The 22,655-nt window shown below is 42.1% G+C and overlaps 1 protein-coding gene across 1 annotated transcript in view; it reads right to left on the minus strand.

Moving 5' to 3' along the window:
- igf2r (insulin-like growth factor 2 receptor) overlaps positions 1-22,655 on the minus strand; it is a 171,737-nt gene that overhangs the window by 80,521 nt on the left and 68,561 nt on the right. Inside the window, exons 18-25 of the mRNA XM_060916407.1 lie at positions 19,933-20,109; positions 19,691-19,792; positions 15,036-15,137; positions 9,239-9,413; positions 8,776-8,949; positions 5,436-5,579; positions 3,560-3,738; positions 3,307-3,394 (exon numbers count right to left, since the gene is read on the minus strand). Coding sequence (XP_060772390.1) covers positions 3,307-3,394; positions 3,560-3,738; positions 5,436-5,579; positions 8,776-8,949; positions 9,239-9,413; positions 15,036-15,137; positions 19,691-19,792; positions 19,933-20,109 — 1,141 coding nt within the window. The remainder of the gene's footprint in view (positions 1-3,306; positions 3,395-3,559; positions 3,739-5,435; positions 5,580-8,775; positions 8,950-9,238; positions 9,414-15,035; positions 15,138-19,690; positions 19,793-19,932; positions 20,110-22,655) is intronic.

A 22,655-nucleotide genomic window follows, 5' to 3' on the forward strand; every position in this document is an offset into this window, starting at 1 on the left:
AACAACATCAGATTTTCACACAAGTCCTAAAAGTAGATAAAGAGAACCCAGTTAAACAAACGAGACAAAAATATTATACTTGGTCATTTATTTATTGAGGAAAATGATCCATTATTACATATCTGTGAGTGGCAAAAGTATGTGAACCTCTAGGATTAGCAGTTAATTTGAAGGTGAAATTAGAGTCAGGTGTTTTCAATCAATGGGATGACAATCAGGTGTGAGTGGGCACCCTGTTTTATTTAAAGAACAGGGATCTATCAAAGTCTGATCTTCACAACACATGTTTGTGGAAGTGTATCATGGCACGAACAAAGGAGATTTCTGAGGACCTCAGAAAAAGCGCTGTTGATGCTCATCAGGCTGGAAAAGGTTACAAAACCATCTCTAAAGAGTTTGGACTTCACCAATCCACAGTCAGACAGATTGTGTACAAATGGAGGAAATTCAAGACCATTGTTACCCTCCCCAGGAGTGGTCAACCAACAAAGATCACTCCAAGAGCAAGGCGTGTAATAGTTGGCGAGGTCACAAAGGACCCCAGGGTAACTTCTAAGCAACTGAAGGCCTCTCTCATATTGGCTAATGTTAATGTTCATGAGTCCACCATCAGGAGAACACTGGACAACAATGGTGTGCATGGCAGGGTTGCAAGGAGAAAGCCACTGCTCTCCAAAAAGAACATTGCTGCTCATCTGCAGTTTGCTAAAGTACATGTGGACAAGCCAAAAGGCTATTGGAAAGATGTTCTGTGGACGGATGAGACCAAAATAGAACTTTTTGGTTTAAATGAGAAGCGTTATGTTTGGAGAAAGGAAAACACTGCATTCCAGCATAAGAACTTTATCCCACCTGTGAAACATGGTGGTGGTAGTATCATGGTTTGGGCCTGTTTTGCTGCATCTGAGCCAGGAGGGCTTGCCATCATTGATGGAACAATGAATTCTGAATTATACCAGATAATTCTAAAGGAAAATGTCAGGACATCTGTCCATGAACTGAATCTCAAGAGAAGGTGGGTCATGCAGCAAGACAACGACCCTAAGCACACAAGTCGTTCTACCAAAGAATGGTTAAAGAAGAATAAAGTTAATGTTTTGGAATGGCCAAGTCAAAGTCCTGACCTTAATCCAATCGAAATGTTGTGGAAGGACCTGAAGCAAGCAGTTCATGTGAGGAAACCCACCAACATCCCAGAGTTGAAGCTGTTCTGTACAGAGGAATGGGCTAAAATTCCTCCAAGTCGGTGTGCAGGACTGATCAACAGTTACCGCAAACGTTTAGTTGCAGTTATTGCTGCACAAGGGGGTCACACCAGATACTGAAAGCAAAGGTTCACATACTTTTGCCACTCACAGATATGTAATATTGGATCATTTTCTTCAATAAATAAATGACCAAGTATAATATTTTTGTCTCATTTGTTTAACTGGGTTCTCTTTATCTACTTTTAGGACTTGTGTGAAAATCTGATGTTGTTTTAGATCATATTTATGCAGAAATATAGAAAATTCTAAAGGGTTCACAAACTTTCAAGCAGCACTGTACTACTGACTTCCCATTATTCTGTTACTCTCTTCTAGTTTAACCTGTAGATGGCGTACTGCTCATTAAATTTTCACCTTGAACTAAAAAATTCTCACCTGAATATACAGTAAGAGTTGGCTAGTTGATATATTGGTCATGGCAAAAATGATTTTTTAAATATTATTATTATTGGCCAATTTATTTGATTTAATGACCTACATGTGAGCTATTCTAGTGCAATTCAGTTCAGTTCGTTGTTGCTCTTACTGTAATTTCAATATTTTTAATGCATTCAGTTTATGTGACGTGTATGGTGCACTTAATTATAACTAATAGCTAAGCCTTACTCTGAATATTATTGTTAATATTAACAGGCCTTCCTACAGTTTGTAATTTTCACTGACCTAGTGTCAATCACCAGAAGTTTCTTGTCTTGATAGTTTCTCATCTTACTGTAATATCAACAGGCCTACCATTTGTATTGTTTCACTCAAACTGTCAATTACCAGATTTTTCTAACCTTTCCTTGCTATTTTTACATGGTTATTAGAAAATAAAAGGAATACCTGTGGTATTTCAAATTGAAAAAAATGTGAAGTACTCACTACTTTTGCAAATCACTTGATGAACAATTTTGTGCCAGGAATTATGGCTATAACAGGCAGTGGCCTATTATACAGCCCACATGATTGATCCCGGCCCCTCATCACAAGTCAGGAACGATAATGTGGCCCCCAGAGAAAAAAGTTTGGGGACCCCTGGTCTACGTCATCAGCTGTTGCAGCGCTCGGGCTGGCGGGAGCATTTGCTCGTTTCAAAAACCAGGAGCTGGGGCGGAAACTGTATGACGGAGTGCGAGAGAGACTGTGTGTGTGTCTGGAGCTGGGGCGGAAATTGTTGTACGCGGAGAGAGGCGCTGCCGGGAGCTGGGGCGGAAACTGTCGTACGCTCAGCTGGGAAACACTTGCCAATCATAACCAGACGGTCGTAAAGTCGATCGGTCGTAAGTCGCAGAGGTCGTAAGGCGACGACTACCTGTATTTGGTCACTAATTTCAATGCTTTTAATATCATGTAAAAATCCAATAACCATACCATGACAAACCATCCAATAAAACAAAAAGGAAACATTTTCCATTGCCAGTTTTCACATATGTGAGGCATTAAACCCTACTCTAAAGATACTCAACTTTCTAAATTGCTAAGTCGTGGACCTTCTGAGCTGGACCCCCACATGAAATATGGCAAATTTGTTAATTTTCTAGCTCGGGCCAACTTTGGGCACCTGATTATCAGCCATATGCTATCCTAGAGCTATATTAACATAGCCCTGGCCTGAAAAGTTTACTGAGACTTCGGTCACCAAGTGGCATGTCTGAGACTTGCTTAGTTTTTTAGAAAACAGCTCTTTAAAACTAGTAAAAAACACTCGCGAATTCGCGTCATTGTGATTTTTTTTTTTTATTTCTGACCTAAATAGTTGGAAGGTGGTGACAATAAAGAAAGTTCTGAAATATAGTTTGAAGTGTATGTATTATATAGGGCTAGAGGGAAAAAAAAAAAGTTCACCTGAATAGTCTATAAGTGAGCATACAGAGACTTGAGAGCATAGTCTATAAGTGAGCATACAGAGACAGGTGATGTAATCAAAACAGACCAAAATGCGGTCTTTGGTAGGATTGGAAAGTGAACACACATACAGACGAACTATAATGATAAGCCAAGTACCAAAAACACCAAAGAAAAATAAGTGTAAGCTATTTTTAAAACCATTTGGTACCTTGTACTCTCTTCACCGGGCACGCCTCGGAGGTCCTCCAGATGAAGACGTATTCACAGCCGTCCTTACGATCAAACATGGGTGAGCCCTTCAAATAGCAAAGGAGCAGAAATTTTGTTTTTGTTTCCCAGCAATCTATTTTCTACCTTTTTTCCCCCCATAACAAGCAGGAAATTAAAATCCATATATACAACAATGCAAAAGACACAAGCTGAGAAACAGCAGATAAATCAAACAGACTGATGGTGCTTACGGGGCTGTCATCACACTGGAAAATCACGCGTGTTGAGTAGCGCCCTTTTGAGCCACACTTATCCCCGTTCTGATACACGATGCTGATGGAGCCGTCTGAGCCGGCACGCAGGCTGGATTGGACAAAGCCCAGGTTCACGCCTCGGCCGTTTAACTGACCGCACGCGCCGATTACTCCAACTGCCAATAACAAGAGTCACTTAGTGTAAAGATCTCTTTAAATCACACAGGACATGTTATTACCGTTTTAACACACAGGCAGACGTTTACCTCAAGTGTTCAGAGGTTTCGTTTTGCCATATTGCTAAGAGAATGACTGTGTGCACCAGCTATGATGTAAGTGATCATAGGAAATAATTAGTTTCGCAGTCTTTACACAGCATTAAATGTATCCAGGGCCGGATCCAGCTCTCACTAACGGGGTGAGCCAAGAAGATTCATTCATTCATTTATTTTGGGGGCGTGGGGGGCTAGGCCCACCCTAGTCCCTCCGTACAGCCGGGCCCGACTGTATCTACGAACAACGACGGCACTTTTTTTTAAATTATCTTTAAAAAATAAAATAAAATGATAATAATAATAATAATAATTATTATTATTATTATTAAAAAAATAAAATAAAAATCATCTTCCTGGCTCAGCCTGTTAGTAAGCGCTGGATCTGGCCCTGGATACATTTAATGTTGTGGAAAGGCTGTGAAACTAATTATTTTCCCCAAATTGGCAAATTGCTGTAGTACAAGAGGAATAAAATCCTTCCAAAAGTACTGCTACTGGAAAATAATCAACCTCAGGGCGAGAACAGTCACACTGCACCATCCCAGCCAGTCGCTGATTATTTTCCTATAACCGCATGCCTGTAAGTGTGAACCAATAATGAGCCTAATCTGCATATTCATATTTCCATGCAAATATGCAGTGCATCATTAACGTGTAGCAAACGCATAGAGAAACAAATGCTGTGTTCACACTTATACCGGTACGAAAGTGGTATAACTGTATCAATACAAAGTATACCGGTACAGTTTAGTGCATCTGTCCACACTAGCGAGAAATGTTTGCGGTTTTCTTTCACGGTAGTTGAAATGCGCGTGCGCGAAATGTTTCCATGGTTACCGAGTAACTTCCTTCCGAGAATATGGTGGATGAAACAATGTGTGCGCTTTTTGTAGTCAATGTACAGTCTGTATTTCTGGTGGTCATTTATTCAGTCGAATCGTATAAAACGCGCGAGGCAGTTGAGAAAGAAACAAAGAAAACGAATCTCCCTTTCTCCCCCTCACTTTCTCCCTCTTCCCTTCCTCCCTCTTTCCTTCTCTTCCCCTTCCTTTCTCTCCCTTTTCCCCTCTTCCTCCTTTCTTCCTCCCCCTTTCTTTGCTCCATGTAGCTCCATGGTCGTTTCGTTTTCGCATGCGCATTATATTTGTATCGATACAGAACAGCTTCATCTGTCCACACTACAGCGAAGCGCTACAGTACCGGTACGAAACCCATACATTTGTGGGTTTCGTACCGATACAGTTATACCGCTACAGTACCGGTATAGTTGCTAGTGTGGACAGGTGTTGCGGTACAAAAGTAGTTTCGTATCAGTACAAAATCCCTAGTGTGGACAGGGTAAAAAGAATGGAAAAAAAACCCCAATACAATTAAACTTGTAGTTTAATTAATTAAACTTGGAAGAAGCCATGGCCTCATGATTAGAGAAGCAGCTTTGGGGACCTAACGGTTGCTGGTTCAACTCCCTGGACCAGCAGGAATGGTTGATGTGGCATTCTCAGTGCTCCCCCGGCTGCTCTGGGTATGCTGTATGTCACTCTGGATAAAAGCATCTGCTAAAATGCCATTAAATGTAATGAAGTTGAAATGTGAGATACCTGGGCAGCCCCGGACAAATGGCAGAGGTTTACACACACTGATGAAGAACTTCTGAGATTTGGCCTGGTCTGAGGTGTCTACAGGAACGTAGGCTTTATCATCCAGACTGAGGTCACTCAGGTCGTACTCATTTCCCTGAGAGTCTGCACACACCACAAAACAGGTTAGTGGAGAGACAGGACTATTACGAGTACTACGATTACTGTGACTAATACCAACACGCTGACTACGACTAGTACTATTAAGACGACTGCAACTACAACGATTTTTCATACAACTACCGCCATGACTATTACTACAATCATCTACTATTACGGTCTACCTACCGACCTGTCAGTCAGAGTAAAATAAATGTACATTCTAGAATATAATTTATTTACAAACAAAAATAATTCAGAGAAGACAGAAATAAAATGTGGCATTATTCTATACGGAAGCGTACTGCTGCCACACGGGGTGGGGGTGGGGGGGCAGTATCACGTAATAGTGTTTGAACTCATGTTTGAACGAATCATGTTATAATCTTACAACGTGTCCCGTTTTGTCACATGACAAGCGGGAATTACACTAAGTAACTTTAAAAACGCACATTGATAAAACTTGCTGAATTCATCTCAAGAAGAAAAGAAATATATCACAATGGAAAAATAACTTTGTTCCGCCCGAATAAGTTCCAAATCTGTGCTCAAATCAGAATTTAAGGGAGTTGTACTCAATAACGTACAATATGACTCGGGTAGTCAATGACATGGACAGGCTTTAATCACATCACACATCACATTATCTCTAGCCGCTTTATCCTTCTACAGGGTCGCAGGCAAGCTGGAGCCTATCCCAGCTGACTACGGGCGAAAGGCGGGGTACACCCTGGACAAGTCGCCAGGTCATCACAGGGCTGACACATAGACACAGACAACCATTCACACTCACATTCACACCTACGGTCAATTTAGAGTCACCAGTTAACCTAACCTGCATGTCTTTGGACTGTGGGGGAAACCGGAGCACCCGGAGGAAACCCACGCGGACACGGGGAGAACATGCAAACTCCGCACAGAAAGGCCCTCGCCGGCCCCGGGGCTCGAACCCAGGACCTTCTTGCTGTGAGGCGACAGTGCTAACCACTACACCACCGTGCCGCCCCACAGGCTTTAATTTTCAAACAAATTTTGCATACACTGTACACACACAATCTTGCCTATAAATACCCGGGGGAAATGATGGGAAAATTGTCATTATTGAAGATGCCACGCCTAAGCCAAAATCAACGTGAACAGGCCATCGGGATGTTGCGTGCCGGAAGTACACAGACAGAGGTCGCCCGGCACTTCGGTGTTCATCATTCGACCGTTTCCCGTTTGAGTCAGCGTTACAGACAGACAGGGAGCACCAGGGATCGTCCACGCCCTGGTCAGCCTCGAGTCACGACGCCAGTTCAGGATCAGCACATCAGGCTAGCTCACCTCCGTGACAGATTCCTGACACCCTCAGTCACTGCTGCTGAGACCCCTGGACTACACAGACCCAGAATCTCCAGCATGACGGTCCGAACATGGACCAACTGTCACTTTGAATTTTTTTATTGTGAATTAATTCTTGAGTTTGACAATAAATGTCCTTTATCGATGTTTCAAGATGTGTGTGCATTACATACAATATCATAAATTTCAAATATATGCATGGATCTAAAGTGATATCGTGTTGAATTTCATTGTGCGTTTTTAAAGTTACTTAGTATAAAATGGATTTTGGGGGAGTTAGCACCATTTGATTTACACAACATGCCTACCACTTTAAAGGTGCAAATTACTGAATTATTTGTGTCACAGTAAAAAAGATGAAAAAACAGAAATCTGGGGTATTCAACCTCCCCCCCCCAAAGTCAATACTTTGTAGAGCCACCTTTTGCTGCAAGTCTCTTGGGGTATGTCTCTATTGGCTTAGCACATCTAGCCACTGGGATTTTTGCCCGTTCCTCAAGGCAAAACTGCTCCTACTCCTTCAAGTTATGTTGGTGCACAGCAATCTTCAAGTTATGCCACAGATTCTCAATTGGATTGAGGTCTGGGCTTTGATTAGGCCGTTCCAAGACATTTAAATGTTTCCCTTTAAACCACTCCAGTGCTGCTTTAGCAGTACGTTTCGGGTCATCGTCCTGCTGGAACGTGAACCTTCGTCCCAGTCTCAAACCTCTGGCTGATTCAAACAGGTTTTCCTCCAGAATTGTCCTGTATTTAGTGCCATCCATCTTTCCTTCAGTCCTGACCAGCTTTCCTGCCCCTGCAGATGAAAAACATCCCCACAGCATGATGCTGCCACCACCATGCTTCACCGTAGGAATGGTGTTCTCAGGGTGTTGGGTTTGTACCACACATGGTGTTTCCCACGATGGCCAAAAAGACCAATTTTAGTCTCATTTGACCAGAGGATCTTCTTCCATGTGTTTGGGGAGTCTGCCACATGCTGTTGGGCAAACCCCAAACGTGTTTTCTTAAGCAATGACTTTTTTCCTGGCCACTCTTCCATGAAACCCTGATCTGTGGAATGTACGGCTTAAAGTGGTCCTATGGACAGATACTCCAGTCTCTGCTGTGGATCTTTGCAGCTCCTTCGGTGTTATCTTTGTTGCATCTCTGATTAATGCCCTCCTTGTGAATTTTGGTGGGCGGGGCCTTCTCTCGTCAGGTTTGTAGTGGTGACATATTCTTTCCATTTTGCTATAATGGATTTAATGGAGCTCCCTGGGATATTTTTTATAACCCAACCCTGATCTATACTTCTCCACAACTTTGTTTGGAGGCTCCTTGGTTTCCATGTTGCTTGCTTAGTAGTGTTGCAGAGTCAGGGTCCTTCCAGAACAGGTTGATTTTATACGGACAGACATCATGTGACTGATCATGTGACACTGATTGCATACAGGTGGATCTTAATCAACTAATTATGAGACTTATGAAGTGAATTGGTTGGAGCAGCTCTTATTTAGGGGTTTCATACGAAAGGTGGTGAATACCTATGCACACTCCAGATTTCTGGGTTGTTTTTTTTTTCATCTTAATTATTGTTTGTGTCACAATAAAACAACCATTTGCAAATTTAAAGTGGTAGGGATGTTGTGTAAATCAAACGACGCTAACCCTCCAAAAATCCATTTTAATTGCAGCTTTTAATGCGCCAAAACAGGACAAACGCCAAGGGGGATGAATACTTTTACAAGACAGACACTGTATTGACTTTTTTTGGTCCTAAAGGATGCAGACCTTTGCAGTCGATGACACTAAAGACAGTGAATTATGATTTATCGATAAATAAATCTGCATCCTATAATAAATGTTAACTTACCAGTAACACGGCAATCTACCGGCGCAGGCTCACAGGCCAGAGCTGTAGAGAACTCGAAAAGAACGTCATGCTGCACGTGCGTGGTCGTGCCCATCTCCTCATGAATGACCTTGAGGGAGCCGTTAGTGGCACTCTGATCACACACAAAATTAATGGTGAACGTGGCTCTGGTGCCTGCAGTGCGAGAAAGACGATTGGGGGGAGGGGAGGGGAGGGGGTATGAGTAAAGCAACTCAAGCAAAATAAAATTAAATAAAAATGCAAGTACACTTATTAACATTCACCCTAGCAAGCACCTGGAGCAGTTTGTCACCCGTCTAGCTGTTATTCAACTCCGATTTCAAATCGAGATGTACAGCTTACAGCCCGTCGCAAAGCAAGTCTTGCGACTTTTTCTTTCTCTCTTTTTTTTTTGCCTTGCTGGTGTGCTAGCATGAAAGTACGATATGATGCACGAACCCACCCAGTGTCTTATCCAGCTCTCCTCTGTAGGTCAGAGTCAGCTGGCCATCAGTGGACAACTGCAGAGATCTCTCCACTCCGACAAAACTATGCGGCTTGCCGCCCTCCACCACACAGCCTGCTGCGTCCGTCTGCTTGCCCTCTCTGCACTGTTTAGCAGCCGAGCAGATGTTCACCTGCCCAAGACACATGGAAAATCATACTCCATTAAGAGGTTAAAAAAAAAAGCCCTCAAAAATATCCCTTGCTTTTAGATGACGTCAATAAATAAGTGTCCTTACGATTAGTGCTGCCACGATTAGTCGACCATAAAAAATGGCCGACTGGAATTTTTTTAGTCGATGACTTTTTTTTTTTTTGGTTGGCCTGTCAATCGCCTATTTATTTTTGGTCTTCAGTCTCAAACGGCTCATCCGAGTTCAGGTAATTCCGCTCCACACCACTAGTTTTGATGTGCGCGCCCCACCGGTCAAATTGGCTCTCTTTCCCTCTCCCATTATGATCTTCCTTTACTGTCGGTTCTGGTTTTGAGCATGCCTTGACATGAAAATGGCAGCGGCAAGTGACTGACGAATCAAGGACGGCGACTTCTAACATTACAAAAAGACCAAAAGCATCGAAAGTATGGGAATACTTTAGAGTGATAGAGTGGTTTGTACACTCTGGAAGACTTCGTTGGCTTATCACGGGAGCACATCCACGATGCACGAGCACCTTAAAGGGATAGTTCGGGATTTTTGACATGAATCTGTATGGCATCCCCATCAATAGTGTCGTGCAAACACACTGACTTACCCCTGACAGCATCCTGCGAGTCCAGTTCTTGTCCAGTTTTGGTCCAGACGAAAGTAGTCCGGCAAGTTTGTTGGGGTCGCGAAAGTAAAACATTTTTCGTCTCAAAACAGTACGTGTTCAAAAGAGTGATATATTTGCATCACAAAACCGTTGCCAAATAAAAAAAAAGTCAGACCTCGAAATCGCTTGGCACTATTTTCTCTCCCTCGGTATCACTGCGCGCTGTCATGTTGACATCTGCGCAGGAATCAACACCTTTCCCATTGTTTAGCAGTGATTAGGAGTTCAGATCAGCGGCGCTAACAAGCTAATTTGAGAGCAAGAACAGCGACAAATTTATCACCTTCTATAACCTATACAATAATATATTTGTGAAAATGGTGCGCACTTGCGACTATCCAGGCTGTAGCAACAAAGATGTGGCTGAATCTCCGCACACATTTCACCGTCGTAGTCAGACACGTTGTCGCTAACTTTGCTAGCAGTAAACAATGTAGTGATGTGTTGGTCGCGAACGATCCGGTTCAAAGAGCCGGCTCTTTGAAGTGAACGACGGGAGCCGGCTCTTCGGTGGGAGCCGAGTTGGGGAGCCGAATTAGTTTTTTGTCCTTAGGTGTCTCAGAGAGAGAGAGAGACAGAGTTCAGCTCAGCTGAAGGATGATTGTCTATTTGACAACCATGATCATTGTTTTGTTGCCATGAATTCCTAAAGCTCATGATATAAATTGTCGCTCATAAATTGACAGGTTCGGTCGGCAACCGCCTTGGCATGGCCAGATTAATCTGCGGTATACAACGAGACAGCAGTCATTATAACAGGAGCAGATTTGCTGTTCCAGCGGCTTCTCATTACTGGTGGAGCAGAGTGCGGCACTTTTTTCTCTTTTTCCATGCGCTCAAGGTGCCACATATTTTGTTGCACATTGTTCTGTGTTTGTTAAAATAATTTCCAACTTTGCTTCGTAGTCTCTTAGGCCTGATTTATACTTCATAATTTATTTTGTGGCATTTTGTTCAAGGTCGAGTGTGAAATAAAGCCATAAAGGATAAACAGTTGATGTCTTCTGTGTATTTTATATTGGTAATATAACACAGTTTTGCATTATGTTTGCGAGAAAATAATTTATTAATTGGTAAGTAAGTTTTATTTCTATAGCTAGAACATTGTCACACTGCTATACTTTACAAAGCTTTACAATGGCTACAAAAACTAAAAAATAAAATGGAAAATATCCTATTGATAAAATATAATAATATAATTAATTAACTAGTTAATTGCAGCAATTAAACCAAAAATAAAATCTCAGGAGCCGTTTGGGAGCCGAAAGAGCCGGCTCCTTATAGTAAGAAGAGCCAAAAGAGCCGGCTCCTGAAAAAGAGCCGAAATTCCCATCACTAAAACAATGAATGAAACAGCCGTGGCTGTCACCTGGCGGCAGCGCGCAGTGATAAGAAGGGAGAGAAAATAGTGCCAAGCGATTTCGAGGTCTGACTTTTTATTTGGCAACGGTTTTGTGATGCAAATATATATCACTCTTTTGAACACATACTGTTCTGAGACGAAAAACGTTTTACTTTCGTGACCCCAACAAACTTGCCGGACTACTTTCGTCTGGACCAAAACTGGACAAGAACTGGACTCACAGGATGCTGTCAGGGGTAAGTCAGTCACTACGTTTACATGCACATAGAGAGAATCGAATTTCTGCCGTTGCTCGACTGAAATCGAAGTTCAAAATGCCATGTATTTGAAATTGAACCGAACTTGATTTCTCGGAATCGAGCTACACGACCTAGTTTATGCGATTTCTGCCGAGCTATTTTGCGCATGTATACCCTATCGAGCTAGTTGTCGAGCTACTTCCGGAAGTGACGAGTGACGAGACCACAAGCGGGAAACACAACAGCCTCGGTCGGCATGACAACGAATCATGACAACGGCATGAATCTTTTCTTTTTGTGGCATTGTTTGCACTGTTAAAATTTAGCTCACTTACTGTATCACCAAATACATCTGTTCAGCTGTTGCATAGCTGTGAATTGTGTACATAAACAAGTCATTGTATTTGTGTGTATATATATATATATATATATATATATATATATATATATATATATATGTCCAACATCTGAAGAATGTCAATAAAAACAAAACAACTGAACTTTTTGTGTGTTTATTAAGACAAGTTAAATTGTAAGCAAAAAAAAAATATTTTTTTGTAAGCAAAAAATGGACTTTAGAAAAATATTATTGTGCAAAATAAGTTTTCTTACAAAAAACAGTGGTCTGCGCCGGACAGTTTGTAGCCATAGTCTGTTAGAGCAAGCCTAACAGCTTGAACACGGAACTGCTAGTGTTGCCAGATTGGGGGTTTTAAGTGCATTTTAGCGGATTTGAACATGTTTTGGGCTGGAAAACGTCAGCAGTATCTGGCAACACTATAGCTCTTCTTCATGACGACAACCGGAAGTGTACCAACACGATGGGGCGTGTAGTGCCACGTGAGGCTCGGGTGCACAATAGCCCGATTTCACTTGTGCATGTAGGATTGGATTTCTCTGGCACCCCTGCTGGGGCCCTTTGCTCGATTACCAACAGCAGCTCGATTTGGACATGCATGTAAACGTAGTCAGTGTGTTTGCACGACACTATTGATGGGGATGCCATACAGATTCATGTCAAAAATCCCGAACTATCCCTTTAAAAGGAAACACACAGGAGCTGCTGAGGATGCTTCAGAAAAGGAAAAGACAACGCGAGTAGCCTAACATTATGATTACACGCCTAGCTAGCGTGTGCTTTTTATAAATCTTGTGAAGCACGATGACCGACTGTCCTTGGATGTTAAGCAGGCCCCCTCGACTCTTTGGTAAAGTTTTAGTTGAACAACGCTAGTATGCACGCGCATTTATAGTAATTTAAATGGTGTAACGCTTTCGAGACGGCACCAGACTCGAGACAGAGGGTTTATTGAATAAGCACACAACATAGATAAAAGCCATAACTTATGCAACTCGCACACTCAAACACACACACGCAGGACGAATGTAACTTTTTTAACTTGGCGTCACCATCGCCCGGCTACTCTACCAACCCCCGGCAGTGCCACAAGAGGCTGGCTTTACATTTTCCGACGAGAGGCGCAGCGCAACAGCCAAACATAGTTCATCAGGCTGTGTAGCAGCTGACCCGACAGTTCGGGCATTCAGACATATCGGATATTATGGGTAGAAGTGCTGTGTGCTTGTAGTATTTTAACAGTTGTGTGTGTAGCCTAGTCTATTTTGAATGTTTTAGCGACGCCCCTGACGTACCGGCATCTCATCATCCGGCCAAATATTCTGTGGTCGCGCTAATTGAAGAATTACGGTGCCCATACAGTTCCATGACGGTTGGAAGAGTGCAAGACAGTTGGACACTATGCTGTCTTGCACTCTGAATGTTCGCACTTAACAGTTTTTCAGTAGGAGGTGCAAAACCCAATTATTTGTTGTAATTGGAAGTTCAATAAGGAATGAGGGCCTATTGATGTTCGTATATTTTCTTTTATACTGATAGGATTATACTTTGGAGAATCGTAGTTTTATAGTGGAAGACATTCTCCCATTTTATTGCACTTTATTTTATTTATTCAATATTTATGTTATGTTTACTTTTTACTTTGGTACAAGTGACATTTTATGTTTTGCCCCTTGAGTTACATTCAAAATAAAAAGAACTCGAAATAGCAAATCGCTTGATTTTTTTGGAAATTAGTCGTTAAAGTGCCATTCCACCATTGGATGTATTCTTTGGCAATACAATATATTTTATGACAACATGACTAGACAGAGAAATCTTTTAGCTTCAAAATGATATATCAAACATACCGTATTTTCTGGACTATAGAGCGCACCTGTATATAAGCCGCATCCGCTCTATTTTTTAAAAAAAAATTTAAAAAAGATATACAAGCCGCACCGGGCTATAAGCCGCAGATATCTATGTTGATATTTACTGCATGTACAGAACGATTTTGTACTGTAAATGTACATGTATGTACCTGAACAGATTCTTTCCGAACAGTGCCTTTTAACACGGCAGCAACTTTGCTGATTAAAACGGAACAGAACCAAGAGAAAATAACCGGTATTTATTTACCTTCATTTCTCCTGTGTTTGAAACCACAAGTCACTTTAATCATCTTCGCTGGATTTGAAAATAATTACCAGTTAGTAATTTGTCATGCGTGTTCTATCTGCTAAAGATCTGCTAATTCTTCTTTGCATTGATTTTCTGTCTATCTTATTTTTGATTCTACTTCCGGTTAGAGCGCCCCTAGCGGTGGAAGAAAAATCCACAGACTAGCCGCACCTTTGTATAAGCCGCATGGTTCAAAACCTAGGAAAAAAGTAGCGGCTTATAGTCCAGAAAATACGGTAATTTGACAACGACAAGTATATTAATTTTGCGACCAAAGTCACCTACCCTTTAAATTTCCGCGCGTGATGTCATCGGCAGGTTCCCCTTCTTGTGTACCACGTGACGTGGCACATATTATCAGCAATGGCGGATAGAACGCGATAAAAATAATACCAATAAATCTAGCTAATACCAATAAATCTAGCTAACTGAAAGATTAACTCAATTTTTCGCAATTTTTTTGGCCCCCATATTACAAGGAGAAATGACTCTCTCACTTTGGGGGTTTCCTGGTCTATTTTTAGACCGACACGTGGTACACAAGAAGGGGAACCTGCCGATGACATCACGTTTCACTACCGCGCGGAAATTAAAAGGGTAGGTGACTTTGGTCGCAAAATTAATATACTTGTCGTCAAAAAATTGTGTTTGATATATTATTTTGAAGCTAAAAGATTTCTCTGTCTAGTCATGCTGTCATAAAATATATTGTATTTTATGCCAAAGAATACATCCAATGGTGGAATGGCACTTTAAGATTAGTTGACTAATCAAAAGATTAGTCGTGAGAAAATTAGTCATTAGTGGCGGCACTACTTACGATGAACTCTTTTCCATTTGCAGTTGCCTTGTATGCTGTTTCCGAGGCCAGAGGGAGCAGGTTGAACTCAAAGCCGGTGTTGGGATGCTTCAAGGAACAAGTCTAAGACACACAAAAAGAAATCCAAACCCAAATCAAAATGATTAAAACCTGAATTATTTATTTGACTGCATTCTGATTGGCCAGAAAGTGTTGGTTTTCTATACCAGCAGCTCTGATGGGAGTGGAGCTACAAATCATTATATTAATTAATAAAACCGAGTCGAATCAAAAAAATTACGAATACAAGATGAGGAGAAGGAGGCGGCGCTTCCAGTGGTGTCAGTTCATATACAGTACTGTCCAGAAGTCTTAGGTACATGTAAAGAAATGCTGGAGAACAAAAATAGCTTAAACATAATGAAATGTTTCAACATTTAAAAAAAAAAATACTATAAACAAATGGTAAGCCATAATAAATGAAATAAAGTCAATATTTGGTGTGAGACAAAATTCCCTTTGCTTTAAAAAAAAAAAAATAGTAGTCTCAGGTAGAATGAGTGCAGTTTTATGCGGAAATGAGCTGTAGGTTTTACTGAGCACCTTCCAGAACCAGCCGCAGTTCTTCTGGACACTGACTGTCACACTCGCTTCTTCATTTTGCACCAAAACCCAGCAGCCTTCATTATGTTTTCTTTTTTAATCTGAAAAGTGCTCTCTTATGGAATATGCTGCTCAGATACAAACTTTTTTTTCAGTAACATTTAATTTTGTGCTGGAAAATAATGAATGCTTGGAACTCGAAAACGTTTTTGTGACTCACTGACTCGATGATATAGAAGTCAGAAAATAGAAATCTATAACAAAGTTTGTATGAAAAAAAACACAAAAACAAAAACAGGGTATCTAAGGCTACGTTCACACTGCAGGCTGAAGTGACTCAAATCCGATCTTTTCGCCCATATGTGACCTGTATCCGATCTTTTATTGACAATATGAACGACACAGATCCAATTTTTTCAAATCAGACCCAGGCCGTTTGGATATGTGGTCCTAATTCCGATTCCTATCCGCTCTTTTCATATGCGACTTCAGTCTGAACCGCCAGGTCGCATTCATCCGACTTACACGTCATCAACAAGCCACAAACGTCACTATTCTGCGCTGAAGTAAGCGGCGGGTCTCTCAAAAAAAGTTACAACAACATGACGCATAATCATGGGCGCAGATAAAGGGTGGGACGGGTGGGATTCATCCCACCCAGATTTAAATTCACCTCGTTCGGTCCCCCCCCCACTTATAGGGAGGAAAAAACGTCTATGCTGTCTTTCTTTGCATAAGGCAAACCTCACGTAAAAATCAAAAGACTAATTACCATTCGGTTTATTGAGGTGCACAGCAGTACATACAGTACATAGTTGCAACAACTCACATAAAACAAAAAGACTGATATTCGGTTGGTTGAGCTGCACAGACTGCACAGGTTGCGAGCTCGAGCATGGTTACTAACAACAAGTTTGACAGGCATATCGGGGTTGGGGTTGGTTTGCTGGCAGCTTTGCCCCCCCCCCCAGTTTTTTGTCCCTCCCAGTTCAAGAAACGTATCTGCGCCCCTGCGCATGACATCAATGCGAGGGACGCTTCGGGCTGTGAAGGTTCTGAATCTTCTCAATGGAAGGACGCAGAGGTTAGGGAGCCGATTTCCATTTGGGGGGATGCAGCTATTCAAGCTAGATTGGATGGGTCATAATGCAACCGGGTGGTTTTACTTCCGTAAACACTGGCCATGCTCACTGCGTGTGACGTCGTCGTATCCTGCAATGCGCATGCGGAACACTTTTAGGTCGCTTTTCGTTCATACTGAGGATCACATACAAGTCGCATATACTTGTTAATGTGAACGACCTCACAAAAAAATCGGATTTCACAAAAAAATCGGAATTGAGCATTAAGCCTTGCAGTGTGAACGTAGCGCAAGACTTTTGCACAGTACTGGATGTAGATTATATGGAGATGAGTGTTTTACTGGGAAATACACCACTTGTATTTTTCATCAGTGCTACATCCGGGACACGGAGAACCAAAACCGTGACAAATCTCTAGAAGTCACTCATGGGAAAATCAATGAACTGTTTTGATAAATTTGAGTACTTTTTGTTTGTGAATTTGTCGATATAATAAAAAGAAAAATCACACATCAACTTGAAAAACTTGCATTTTTCAGACAAAATACATCACGAATCTGAGGGGCATATTTAAATAATATTGGCTGCCGTTGAGTGGTCTATCAGATATATTCCATTCAGCTAACATGATACTTAACGAGTCAAAGACAAGTAGCTGAATGGAATACATCTGGTATACAAAAAAAAAAAAAAGGCCAGTCATTATTATTATACATTCCTTTCGGGTGTTCAACACATCTTTCTCTTTCATGGATGCAAATGGCGTGCCTTTTGGCAGATGCCGCCTTTTTCACGGCTGTCTGGGGGACTTGTGTGAATCGTGCAGATACGATGAGGTTTTTTTTTTGGGGGGGGGGGGGGGGGGGGGCGCGTTGGAGTGTCTGATTATAATTTCATCAGAGTAAATTCTGTATTAAAATTACTAAGGGCGTATTCACACCTACGTTGTTTGGTCCGAACCAAATTTCCTTTGGTCCGGACCTTTTGGGTTGGTCTGAATACAAACCACCGAACTCTGGTCCGGACCAAACAAGCGGACCGAGACCGAGCTGCAAGGTCGGACTCGGTCCGGACCAAAGGAACCCTGGTGCGGACCTTTTGGAGGTGTGAAAGCAGACCGGACCTAATCCGACAGTTTTGCTTTTTTGTACCTCGGGAGCTTCCGTCGTTTGTCGAGCATTATGGGAAACAGAGTCTTGACACTCCACCGCAAAGCGCAAACACTGTTTCGGTTGTCAAGGGAACCGTCCTACAGTCGTTCAGTCATTCAGGCTAGACTACAGAGTACAAAAAATGAGTAGGGGGCAAACGTGGGCCGAGGAAGAAACGCGTACCCTTGTGGATATATGGGCAGATGTCCACATATCTGAGCTTTTGGAGAGAACACACAAAAATGCCGACGTGTTTGCTGTATTCAGTGAGAAAATGAAGAAGGGGTTCACGCGCTCCCCAGAACAATGTCGGCTAAAAGTGAAGAAACTCCGTCAGACCTACATTAAAATCAGGGACATTCTTTCAAAAAGTGGCGGTACTAGCGACGCAAAAAAGAAATTCATCTATTGTGTGAAGAGCCAGAACTGTCACAACATAATGTGCGCTCATCAGCGCTATCCTCCGTGACTACTTTTGAACTTAACGCTTTGTGCGCGTGTCGTCTCTGACCAATAGCTGAACGACCTCAGGGTGCGTGGCTTTGTTGACAGATTTTGGTCCGCTTACTAAAATGTACAGTGTGAAAGCGAACCGCACCAAAATGAAAATAAATAAATAAATAAATAAATAAAAAACATTTGGTTCGGACCAAAGCAAGTGAACTATCGAACTATCCTGGTCTGAATACACCCTCAATAAGCAAATGCCGTTACAGTCCATGAAACATAGGAAGTACAAGTATGAGAAGAAAACAGTAAATCAGAAAGCTGCGCACGTAAAGCCAATTACGTAACTTACGTTGGACTGATGGAAATCCTTGCACGTGCAGTGAAGTGCAGCCAGCAGCAGATAATGGCGCACAGCCAATTGGCTTTACGTGCGCAGCTTTCTGATATACTCTTTTCTTCTCATACTTCCTGTTTCATGGACTGTAACGGCATTTGCTTATTTAGTAATTTTAATACAGAATTTACTTTGATGAAATTATAATCAGACACTTCAACCCCCCCCCCCCCCCCCAAAAAATCTGGTCCTGCACGATTCACACAAGTCCCCCAGACAGCCGTGAAAAAGGCGGCATCCGCCAAAAGGCGCTCCGTTTGCATCCACGTCTTTTAAAATTCTCTCAAAGTCTTCCGTATTTAACGAAGCAAACCTGGTGGCCATGTCCATTTACAAACTGTCACAGTCGCTCGCTAGCACGGAAGTTTTACGTCTCTGACGCATGTCGTCATGTTGTCTTGACAACCATGCAATATTATAAACCATATTCAATGCTCGTTCTCCATTGGGTAGAGTGATGTAATACAAGTAGGAAAAGCAATATGCCAACAATATTGCATGCTATCGGGGAAAAAAAATGAATGAAAAATCGCTAGAAGGGACTAGAACACGTTTTTATTCCATTGAAAAAGTGTCCTGTGTGTATAATAATTCCTGGTATTTCACTCCAGTGACGTCACTCCCAGTGTTTTCCCGCTGACTAGATGTGCGTCATCAAGATGGTGAACCAGGTCAAAATTAAACTGCTTTTGATTAACTTGCGTATTTTTTGTGGATTTGTCCATATAATATAAAGAACATCAAACGGTGGCGCAAAGATATGACGTTTAGCTTCTCGTGTTGAAAATATTTTCACTCGTGATATATACATTCACCACTCAAAGATAAACTTCACATCTTCGCACCACTGTGTAATATCCTCTACGCAACGGTCAATCATTCCAGATTCATGTCGACTGATTCATCGGACACCAACAGTGGGGGAAAAAATAAGACCACGTACTCTGATGTTGGCAGGTTTTGATCACACAGCTTGTGCGAGGCGCTGGGACTCACCTGATTGGTGTCTACAGCAGTTGAAATGACGCAGGCTGCCTCGGTGTACCACATGAAGTTCACTGTGCAGTCCTGATTTGATAGGAACCTTGGCCCGTATGACTGCTTGCCACAGAGAGAGGAAAAAGAAAAAAAATGTTAAATCACAAAGTTAACACAGCTCAGAAAAACGTATTGTTATGCATGCAATCTAATATACACAAGATATTTTAAAGGTGGTCCAGAGCTGACGTGATCCTCACCGCAGGTTCTTTTGAACAGATGAAGTGAATGCGGGTGATGTAGGTCGTCATATTCCCATCCACCTCGCACGCCGAGCCGTCTGTGTACTCCAGCATCAACTGACCGTCCTCGATGATCACAGGGCCTTTTTTAGCCACGCCCATATTACTGACAGTCACGGTTTCAGATGGTACTCCCTGTATTTAAAAAAAATAAATAAATAAATAATAATAATAATAATAATTACCATGTGACAGTTTCAAGATGATTGTGAATTGGCCCTTGTGTAATTTGTGCAGCAGGCAGTGTTGTAGTTGAGTCATTAAATCCAGGGCTCAACATTAAGGACTGCCCGATTGCCCGTGACAAGTGAAACATGCATTCGGGCAAGCGGGATGTGTCCCCAACATGCCCAACCGGACAAGTTGGAATGAGCATATATAACGAACTAGCGCCACAAAAATTAAGCTTTTAATTTTAAGATCTTTTATTTCAGTTCCTAAAAGCGTCCCTCACTATGTATCCGCCATTATGTCTTGGCTGTTTTCTTAGTCTCGGTTTCATTTACTGCTTTGCAAGTTATTTTACATCCCCCTGCTGTTGTAGTATGGTGCGTGTACAGTACTGTTTATAGACCCCTTGTGCATGACGTCACGCATCATGTGATAATTACAGCTGGGGTCAGACACAGTCTTTCATGCAAACAAGGCTTAATCTGTCTTCTATAGACCCTTTTCAGTCACGTGACCTTCGTAAACGCGACCACCATTTTGGACATGTAGTGGACTTCGGCTCGAATCAGTTTGAATGCGAGGAAGGTGACAAACAAAAGACATAAAAGAAAAAGGAGCGAGATGCAGAAAATACCTTCACTATCCAGCGACGTAGGGCATTTACAGGGCGAGCAGAGGGAGAGGTATTTGCAAAAATTGAGGTTAGCAGGCTTAGAGAACGACGTTTACCTGCTTCCACCAGGATTGCTCACTGACGTACGCTCCGGCTTGCTCCCCCTCAAATTAAGCAGCGCGCTCCGGCTTGCTCCCCCTCAAATTAAGCAGCGCGCTCCGGAACCTCGGCTGGAGCACTCCGGGAGCAAGCCAGAGCGCGCTGCTTAATTTGAGGGGGAGCAAGCCGGAGCGCGCTCCGGAACCTCGGCCGGAGCACTCCGGGAGCAAGCCGGAGCGCGCTGCTTAATTTGAGGGGGAGCAAGCCGGAGCGCGCTCTGGAACCTCGGACGTTGGCTCCGGCAGCTATTTACACTGGATCCGGTGTAAATAGCTGCCGGATCATAATTACAGTAAACTAGTAAATACAGTAAAGGAAAAACTTGAGACTGAAAGGTTTTAACAGTCATCCAAATGACTGAACGTAAACATTGCTACAGTAACATACTAGCTACTATGTTGTTGACATTAGCTAGTCAACAATAGCTACTACAGAAGAACAAAGAGGTTACAATGGGTTATTTTAGCCTATTTGGTTACACACTCGCCGCCACAGAATGTTAACAGCAATGTAATGCCTTTTCTGGCTAATTTTATTCGTCTTACCTCCAACAAAGTGGTCACTACACAAGCGTTGGTATGCCGAGGGCTGCCAATCTTTCCTGTTAATGGCCGCTATCCATCTTCTCCGTCGGGATCCGATAAAATGATAAACCTTGCCTTGTTTGTTGATGGTTACTACATCCAGGTGCACAACAATATAGTGGCATGATGGAAGTCTTGCTGAAAGTAAAAACTTTCTTTGCTGCCGTTCCTCAATGTTGGCTGTGGTAAACTACTGGTAGAACATGCCCAAAATGGCGGCCGCGTTTGTCGTGACGTCACGTGAAAAGGGTCCATATGGTTCATTTTTGTGCTGTTTTTGCTTGTTCAAACAGAGGAATAGATAAAAGGCATCACCGCCTCCCTGCTATCAAGAAAAATGTTAACAAATAGAAGCAAATGCTTCAAGAACAATGAGGAAAGGAGTGGTTAAAGAATACCTCAGCCTGAAAACTCCAGAGAAATTCACGATTGTATTTAAAATGAATTTTACAAAACAAAGTCGGAAGTGAGGATGGAAGAGTTTGCTTAAGAATCTCGTTTTATTTTTTTCCGCTCGTATTCGAGTTAGCTCCTTCATGAAAAAGTGTTTGATTTTCTTACAGGCGAAGCCGCTTCCTTATTCGACACAGAAAACCCAGACTGGTTTCAAACAACTCGGGCATAAAAACTCAACAAGAAGTGACATGCACAATAAATCCTGAAAGAACAGAACAGATTAAGAGCGGAGAGAGCTGGAGCTTTATTTCTGTTATCAGAGGAACACAGTCCTGCGCAAAATATTTATATATCGGGTTTTTTTTGGTTATATCATCCACGTCTCGGTTAAAAAAATAAATAAATAAAAATAGCACCGCGCTGCATCATGACAGACCGGCTACACTGATTCAGTTACAGGTTGCCAGGTCTGTATAAAACACCCACATACTACACACTAAGCAATCATTTTAAACTCGTATTACATTATCCTGTCTGTCATGACGCAGTGCGTTTTTTTTCCCCCCAAACCTAGAGGTGGACGATATAACAAAACACGATATATAAATATTCTCAAACACAGTACTGTTCAAAAGTCTTGGCACCCTACTGTTTTCTTCATACAAACTTTGTTATCGATTTCTATTTTACGATTTCTAAATTATCGAGTAATGAACTGACAGTCTGAGAGAGTTCTACACAAACACACTGAACTTTAC

This window comes from Neoarius graeffei, chromosome 3 (genome assembly GCF_027579695.1).
Source record: "Neoarius graeffei isolate fNeoGra1 chromosome 3, fNeoGra1.pri, whole genome shotgun sequence".
Taxonomy (NCBI): Eukaryota; Metazoa; Chordata; class Actinopteri; order Siluriformes; family Ariidae; genus Neoarius; species Neoarius graeffei.